We start from the raw sequence: 9,257 nt of genomic DNA on the forward strand, positions 1-9,257 counted from the left end.
GAGAATGCCTTTAACATTCAGTAAAGTAAAGGTGCCGGCAGATGGGAGACTACTGTTCCCATCCATTACCACGGGTCACTGTCACAGATGTGACATCATGCTGACATATGTCACCATAATCCCACAGTGCTCTGATCGTTGAAATGCAATTGCCGCTGATCAGAGCCTGTGTTTCCTGCACAGTCACGCAAATGACGGAGCGGGAAACCAGGTGAATTCGGGTCCCCCATTCAAATGAATGGGGTCTGTGCTTGGGTTCGGGTACTGTTCTGGTACCCAAACCCGAACTTTTAAATTCAATAGCATAATGATGTGAATTCATGTTATGGTAAGCCATGACTAATATTGATACAAAATGTATAATTATACTTCTCTAAATCTAAATCGAAGCAATCACAGGTCCAATTGTCATCATCTGATGTCATCAGTGTTAGAATCTGTTTTGTTTTACTTTCGGCCATCTTGTTGTGGTTTGCTGGCTTCTAGTCTTTTCCTCTGGTGCTGGTTTTCTTGGTCACGTGATCTCTGCACTCTTTATTACTCAGCACCTGGCTCCCATTCTCCGCTGGACATCAGTGTTGTAACGCTCGTGCTCTGGCTAAGTAGCCTTGTTTAGTTCTTCTTGCTTTGGACTATTGTTATCCTGGGACTTCTTGTTCCACCAGTTTTGTTTCCTTTTCTGTTAGGAGGTCTCCGGCTATTGCTCCCAGTCCTTAGATCTTTTAGGGACCCCATTCCCCTTCCTACGGGTCTTTGTGTGAGTTCAGTGCAGGAGTTTCAGTGGGGCTATTCATAAGGAATAGGGCACCCACCCCAGCGTAGGGTACGTCTCTTCTCTCCTATTTCTTAGTTGTAAGTTGCAGAACATAACAGTATGTCCAGCCTCGTTTAAAACAAAAAGTTTTGGTTTTTTTTCATCTCCTCTCCTCTTCCTGGATTTTCTTCAGTATGGTTACCATCCAGGAGCTTGCTCAACGCTTGCATGGGTTGACTTTGGAGGTTTCCGATCTTCAGCAGTACGTGAGTAAATATTGCAGTTTGTGGGTGAAACATGAAAAAATGTGGAAAAGTTCAAAGCTATGAAAACGTTTCCAAGGAACTGTATATGTGTGCATAATTAATTATCAAAACAGTTGCTGCACTGAGAAAACAATCCCAGAGGTTACTGACATTTTCCCTAAAGTGAGCAAAAATCTTTTTAAATAAGAAAACAGAGAGTAAATCCATTCATACGTAGAGTTAGTATGACTGGTTATGACTATTAATGAGATTTAATTTATTGTTTTGCCACTGTATCAACATATTTCTTGTATTCTAATAGACTTTGATAATTTTTAATAGTGGTACATTATTTGTTTTAATACATGTATCTCCTGCTGAAGAATCTTTTTGGATGAGTCAATCACTGATTAACACAGGTGAATACATTTCATGCAAAAGTTTACAGGGCCAGACTGGATGAAGGTTTGAGCTGCTCCAATTTACACTATAATGATAAAAGTATTGAGACAGACCTCTTAATCATTGAATTTAAGCTCTTCATTGTGTAGCGTGGTTAAAATCCTGTCCCTCGTCATTTTGTCTGCTTTTACTAACATTTGACAAAATGGTTGGTGGTAAAGATATCATTGATACCAGCGCTATAATAGGAGCCACCGGTGTAACAAGTCCGTTCATAACATTTCTGCCATCTACCCCCATCATCTATTGAGAAGTAGAAGGAACCACAGCAATCAAGACCCCTATAACATTACAGAGCGGGGTCACGAAGTGCTGAGGAGCAGAGGGCAGAAAAGTCACCAGTGCTCTGCTGACTCCATAGCTGCAGAATCCAGACTTCCTCTGGTATAAAATCTGCACAAAAACTGAACCGAGAACATTATGGTATAGATTATCGTGGCTGTGTGGCTGCATGCAAGTCTTACATCACCAAGTACAATCCTAAGTATCAGAGTGATTTAAAGCCTCCACCATTGGACTCTGGAGCAGAGGAAATGGGTTTTGTGGAGTGACGAATCACACTTCTCTGTCTGATATCTGATGGACAAGTCTGGGTTTGGTGAATGGCAGGAGAACGATACCTGCCTGACTACATTGTACTAATTGTAAAGTTTGATGGAGGAGACAAAGCTATGTGGAAATTTGTCATCAATTGGCTCTTTTCTGTTACAGCATGACTGTGCCACAGTAGAAATAGGAAGATCCTTGAAGGCATAGTTTGGTTTGGATAGTTTGGTGTGAAATAACTTTACTAGCTAAACAAATTCCTGACCTTAACCTCATCCAACTCCTTTAGGGATGAATTAGAATGGATGTTGTGAGCCAATTCCTCGCATCCATCATTAGGTTCTGGCATCCAAAATTATGTTTTGGATGAATGTGCTTAAATTTCCTATCGACGCACTTCCAAATCTTGAAGATAGCCTTCCCAGAAGAGTGGCTGCTGTTTTAGCTGCAAAGGAGGAAGCAACTCCATATTAATGACTATGGATTTAGAAGGGATGTCATAAAAGCTCCTTTGAGTGTAATGTTTAGGTGTCCAGATACTTTTTTCCATATAGTGTATAATTCTAATAATTGTGTAACACTTAAAAAAGTATGAAATGAGCTAAATGTGTCCTATCCATGACATTTCTATGCTTATTATTCTTGTACTATTTAGCTATATAAATACATACATACAGTACAGACCAAAAGTTTGGACACACCTTCTCATTTAAAGATTTTTCTGTATTTTCATGACTATGAAAATTGTACATTCACACTGAAGGCATCAAAACTATGAATTAACACATGTGGAATTATATACTTAACAAAAAAGTGTGAAACAACTGAAAATATGTCTTATATTCTAGGTTCTTCAAAGTAGCCACCTTTTGCTTTGATGAGTGCTTTGCACACTCTTGGCATCCTCTTGTTGAGCTTCAAGAGGTAGTCACCGGAAATGGTCTTGAACAATCTTGAAGGAGTTCCCAGAGATGCTTAGCACTTGTTGGCCCTTTTGCCTTCTCTCTGCGGTCCAGCTCACCCCAAACCATCTTGATTGGGTTCAGGTCTGGTGACTGTGGAGGCCAGGTCATTTGGCGTATCACCCCATCACTCTCCTTCTTGGTCAAATACCGCTTACACAGCCTGGAGGTGTGTTTGTGGTCATTGTCCTGTTGAAAAATAAATGATGGTCCAACTAAATGCAAACCGAATGAAATAGCATGCCGCTGCAAGATGCTGTGGTAGCCATGCTGGTTCAGTATGCCTTCAATTTTGAATAAATCCCCAACAGTGGCACCAGCAAAGCACCCCCACACCATAACACCTCCTCAATGTTTCACGGTGGGAACCAGGCATGTAGAGTCCATCCGTTCACCTTTTCTGCGTCGCACAAAGACACGGTGGTTGGAACCAAAGATCTCAAATTTGGACTCATCAAACCAAAGCACAGATTTCCACTGGTCTAATGTCCATACCTTGTGTTCTTTAGCCCAAACAAGTCTCTTCTGCTTGTTGCCTGTCCTTAGCAGTGGTTTCCTAGCAGCTATCTTAGCATGAAGGCCTGCTGCACAAAGTCTCCTCTTAACAGTTGTTGAAAAGATGTGTCTGCTGCTAGAACTCTGTGTGGCATTGACCTGGTTTGTAATCTGAGCTGCTGTTAACCTGCGATTTCTGAGGCTGGTGACTCGGATAAACTTATCCTCAGAAGCTGAGATGACTCTTGGTCTTCCTTTCCTAGGGCGGTTCTCATGTGAGCCAGTTTCTTTGTAGCGTTTGATGGTTTTTGCAACTGCACTTGGGGACACATTCAAAGTTTGCCCAATTTTTCGGACTGACTGATCTTCATTTCTTAAAGTAATGATGGCCACTCATTTTTCTTTACTTAGCTGCTATTTTCTTGCCATAATACAAATTCTAACAGTCTTTTCAGTGGGGACTATCAGCTGTGTATCCACTAGACTTCTGCACAACACAACTGATGGTCCCAACCCCATTTATAAGGCAAGAAATCCCACTTATTAAACCTGACAGGGCACACCTGTGAAGTGAAAACCATTTCCGGTGACTACCTCTTGAAGCTCATCAAGAGAATGCCAAGAGTGTGCAAAGCAGTCATCAAAGCAAAAGGTGGCTACTTTGAAGAACCTAGAATATAAGACATATTTTCAGTTGTTTCACACTTTTTTGTTAAGTATATAATTCCACATGTGCTAATTCATAGTTTTGATGCCTTCAGTGTGAATGTACAATTTTCAAAGTCATGAAAATACAGAAAAATCTTTAAATGAGAAGGTGTGTCCAAACTTTTGGTCTGTACTGTATGTCTGAAGGCCTACAATTCTCAATATACCAGAGTTTTGATGAATTTATTATATCAGTTCCATTAAGTAGCAAGTCTTGTTTGAATACTACAGGTATTACAAAAAGGGTCTCCTGATTTGGTAGACTCAGCATAAGCATGAATGATACATTTGCGGACTAATATAAATGTGCATATAAATGGTACCGGCCACTTATATCTTTCACAATGATAACATCTGATCAGTGGTGTTAGAAATCTAATTACTGTGCAGGTTTAATTCCAAGGAATACAGCATGCCCTGATTTAAGAAGACTAGTCATTGACTTATTAATCAATGCTATTATTAATATTGGTATTATTTGTTAAATATAGTTAAATTATTTAAAGTTAATATTTTTCTTAAATACCATACTATCTGAATTAGGAAGAATTCACACATCCTGTTCTTTTAATAATTTTTACTATCGTAAAACATTCTTTTAATTTTTACAAAAATGTGCATCATAAAATAAGCAAAATTTACAAAAACTAAACAAAACACTCCACTACAACATTGGGTAGACATGGGAGAGAGCTCACTGCCTAATACAGATAAAGGATAATGTGAATGATTGGTTTCCTAGTAATCAGTCCCAGTGCAGTAGAAATCTGCAGTGAAACAACAGATTGCTCTTTAAATGTCACGATTCAGATGAGTCTCTGAAGAAGCCGTCATTTGTAGGGTGAAACACTGAGTCGGAAACACATTCGGCATCTGCCATGAGGTGGAATGCTCCATGCATTTCTTTTAAAGTGATGTTTTGTTTTTATTCACTGCTTATCCGGTCTAGTGGATCTACAGTGGTGGCCAAAAGTATTGGCACCCCTGCAATTCTGTCAGATAATACTCAGTTTCTTCCTGAAAATGATTGCAATCACAAATTCTTTGGTATTATTATCTTCATTTAATTTGTCTTCAATGAAAAAACATAAAAAGAATTGTCCTAAAGCCAAATTGGATACAATTCCACACCAAACCTAAAAAAGGGGGTGGACAAAAGAATTGGCACTGTTTGAAATATCATGTGATGCCTCCCTAAATCGTGTAATTAACAGCACCTGTAACTTACCTGTGGCACCTAACAGGTGTTGGCAATAGCTAAATCACACTTGCAGCCAGTTAATATGGATTAAAGTTGACTCAACCTCTGTCCTGTGTCCTTGTGTGTACCACATTGAGCATGGAGAGAAGAAAGAAGACCAAAGAACTGTCTGAGGACTTGAGAAACCAAATTGTGAGTAAGCATGAGCAATCTCAAGGCTACAAGTCCATCTCCAAAGACCTGAATGTTCATGTGTCTTCCGTGCGCAGTGTCATCAAGAAGTTTAAAGCCCATGGCACTGTGGCTAACCTCCCTAGATGTGGACGGAAAAGAAAAATTGACGAGAGATTTCAACGCACGATTGTGCGGATGGTGGATAAAGAACCTCGACTAATATCCAAACAAGTTCAAGCTGCCCTGCAGTCCGAGGGCACATCAGTGTCAACCCGTACTATCCGTCGGCGTCTGAATGAAAAGGGACTGTATGGTAGGATACCCAGGAAGACCCCACTTCTTACCCCGAGACATAAAATAGCCAGGCTGGAGTTTTCCAAAACTTACCTGAGAAAGCCTAAAACGTTTTGGAAGAATGTTCTTTGGTCAGATGAGACAAAAGTAGAGCTTTTTGGGAAAAAGCATCAACATAGAGTGTACAGGAAAAAAAAAGAGGCATTCAAAGAAAAGAACACGGTCCCTACAGTCAAACATGGCGGAGGTTCCCTGATGTTTTGGGGTTGCTTTGCTGCCTCTGGCACTGGACTGCTTGACCGTGTGCATGGCATTATGAAGTCTGAAGACTACCAACAAATTTTGCAGCATAATGTAGGGCCCAGTGTGAGAAAGCTGGGTCTGCCTCAGAGGTCATGGGTCTTCCAGCAGGACAATGACGCAAAACACACTTCCAAAAGCACTATAAAATGGTTTGAGAGAAAGCACTGGAGACTTCTAAGCTGGCCAGCAATGAGTCCAGACCTGAATCCCATAGAACACCTGTGGAGAGATCTCAAAATGGCAGTTTGGAGAAGGCACCCTTCAAATATCAGGGACCTGGAGCAGTTTGCCAAAGAAGAATGGTCTACAATTCCAGCAGAGCATTGTAAGAAACTCATTGATGGTTACCGGAAGCGGTTGTTCGCAGTTATTTTGGCTAAAGGTTGTGCAACCAAGTATTAGGCTGAGGGTGCCAATACTTTTGTCTTGCCGATTTTTGGAGTTTTATGTGAAATGATCAATGATTTGATTTTTGCTTCATTCTCTTTTGTGTTTTTTCCTTGCAAGCAAATTAAATGAAGGTAAAAATACCAAAGAATTTGTGATTGCAATCATTTTCAGGAAGAAACTGAGTATTATCTGACAGAATTGCAGGGGTGCCAATACTTTTGGAAACCACTGTACACTATATTCTGTTTTATTGGTTTGGGTACCTTGTCACCTGGATTTATTCACTTTACTTCATCTGAATCGTGACATTTACAGGAACACCTGCTATTTCATCATGAATTTTCTACTTGACCGATTAGTTTATCTGTATTGTAGCGAAGTGGGAGGGGGGTTTTGCAATTTTTTCATTTGAGCCTTACGGTAAAGAACTGATCCTTTAAAAAGCATCAGCTCCATTAGAGTCTTTTTGGGAATGATGCAAAAACACAATTTCTTTCTCTTTATAAATTGAGGACGCCCCAGTTGTTGATGAGGCTGTGACGGTAGTTTAAGCAAAAGTGATTATAGGCTACACAGGACTCTTTCTGGCTAGACTAATCTTGATTTAGTAATGTAAATTATTCCATTTGCGCTTATTTTAATGCTATACTAGGTTCAAAAGGCAAATGATAGACAAAACTTACAACAATACTGTAGCTTCGCCAATCACTTTAGCAAATAGGGTTTGGTAAAGTCAAAGTTGAAAAATATTGGGAAGCCACGGTTTGGTCTATTTGAGTTCTAAAAGTAAGAAATGTGCACAATTTGACACATATTTAATTTATAAAAATTAAATTGTATAACAATTCAAATTTACATTTCATCAAATATGTGTTCTATTAAAATTATGTGATTTTGTACAAGCATTTTCATAAATTATATTTGTTTGCAGATACAAATAAGATTTATGAGTCTTCTTCCATCTAGGCTGTTTTTGGCCACCAAGGATGGATGAGTGTCCAAACAATACAGCAACTAATTTCCAAATTTCAGCTTTTTCTACATCAGAAACGGGACAATTATTAATGTTTATTGTTGTTTTACTAACATATCTTATATCTGTAATGGGAAACTTAGTGATCATCATTGTTATCAGTGTAGTGCACCAGCTACACACACCAATGTATTTCTTCCTAAGTAATTTATCCATGGCAGATGTCATATATATCTCTAGCACTCTTCCAAAACTTTTGTCGATACTTGCAACACAAGATAGCCGAATGTCTTTTCCTGGCTGCATTACTCAGGTGTACTTTTTTTTAACCAGTGCTGTCTGTGATATTTTAATTCTGACTTCCATGTCATATGATCGCTATGTAGCCATCTGTATTCCCCTGAGGTATTCTATGATCATGAATAGGAGAATGTACATGTTAATGGCCACATTCTCCTGGTTGATGTCATCTATGAACTCACTAATGTATTCATGTCTTGTATCCACCTTATCTTTTTGTTCTTCCCATACACTTGACCATTTCTTCTGTGACCTGCATGCTTTATATGCAATTACTACTAGTGACACTAGAAGCAGAGAAATCATTATGATAATTGAGGATATATTATTTGCCTATGTACCTTTTACCCTTACTATCACCTCTTATATTTTTATTATATCCACAATATTAAAGATACGTTCCACAGAGGGACGTCTTAAAGCTTTTTCCAGCTGTACCTCTCACCTCACCACAGTAATATTATTTTATGGACCAATCCTTTTCTTGTATATTAAACCAAAATCTACTGATTCTAAACAACAAGATCAAATTCTTTCATTGCTTTATGTGGCAGTTGTTCCATTGTTAAACCCATTTGTCTACACTTTAAGAAACCAAGAATTTTTGGCATCATTAAGATGCATGGCTAGAATTAGGGCAAGTATTTGAAAAATATTATACAATATATACATGTATTTATGGCCTGTATTGATTGTCTACTATAATAGCTCACCTCTATTCAGCTGTTTTTGCATTTACTTAACAAAGCACTTATCTCACTTAAAGGGGTGGTCCGAAATGCAACTTATTTTTCATCCTAAATGCCTATCTATTTGATGTCATAATTTAAAGCGAACCTGTCAGCAGGATTTTGCTAAGTGAACTATAGACAGTGTCATGTTGGGGCTCATGCACTGATTAATATGATACTTGAGGTGAAGAAATCCATCTTGAGGTTCTTGTGTAATCAGTGTTTGCAGTTTTGAGTTAATGATATGCCCGTGCTCTGGGGCGGGGCTGGAGGCAGGATAAGATCCTGGTGCTCTAGGCCAGATCAGAAAAAAAAGACCACAGGCCTGTCCTGAAGCACAAGTATGTTCCTCATCATTGATACAAACACAGAGACAGATACGGACGGCTGTGGGCAGGTCTTTTCTTGCTGATGTGGCCTAGAGCACTTTTATTTAAGTGGTAAAAAAAAATCTAAAATTAAAAAAAAATGGCGCCATAACATCTCCATTTTTTGGAATCAGGGGCTGGGTGAGGGATTATTTTTAGCTCGCTAAGCTGATGTTTTTATTGATACAATTTTTAGGTAGATACGATGGTTTGATCGCCTGTTATTGCATCAAAGGCAGGGACACAACCTATGACGTACCTATACATCATAGGTCGTGAAGGTGTTAATAGATAACAAACATGAACAAATGTGAAAAATGTGAACAATCATCTCTAGTGTATGTTTCACTC

General features: G+C 39.0%; 1 protein-coding gene across 1 annotated transcript; it reads left to right on the forward strand.

Moving 5' to 3' along the window:
* Positions 1 to 7,520: 7,520 nt before the first annotated feature.
* On the forward strand, positions 7,521 to 8,456 carry LOC141165330 (olfactory receptor 1G1-like). The gene has a single exon (XM_073650931.1). It carries the CDS (start codon positions 7,521 to 7,523, stop codon positions 8,454 to 8,456), a length of 936 nt encoding a protein of 311 aa, XP_073507032.1.
* Positions 8,457 to 9,257: the final 801 nt, after the last annotated feature.

Source organism: Phyllobates terribilis, unplaced genomic scaffold, assembly GCF_046119375.1.
Source record: "Phyllobates terribilis strain yellow unplaced genomic scaffold, ASM4611937v1 Scaffold_11__3_contigs__length_659146591, whole genome shotgun sequence".
NCBI classification, from domain to species: Eukaryota; Metazoa; Chordata; class Amphibia; order Anura; family Dendrobatidae; genus Phyllobates; species Phyllobates terribilis.

Coding starts and splice junctions, on each gene's coding strand:
- LOC141165330 (XM_073650931.1), top strand. CDS start 7,521: ATGGATGAGTGTCCAAACAATACAGCAACTAATTTCCAAATTTCAGCT.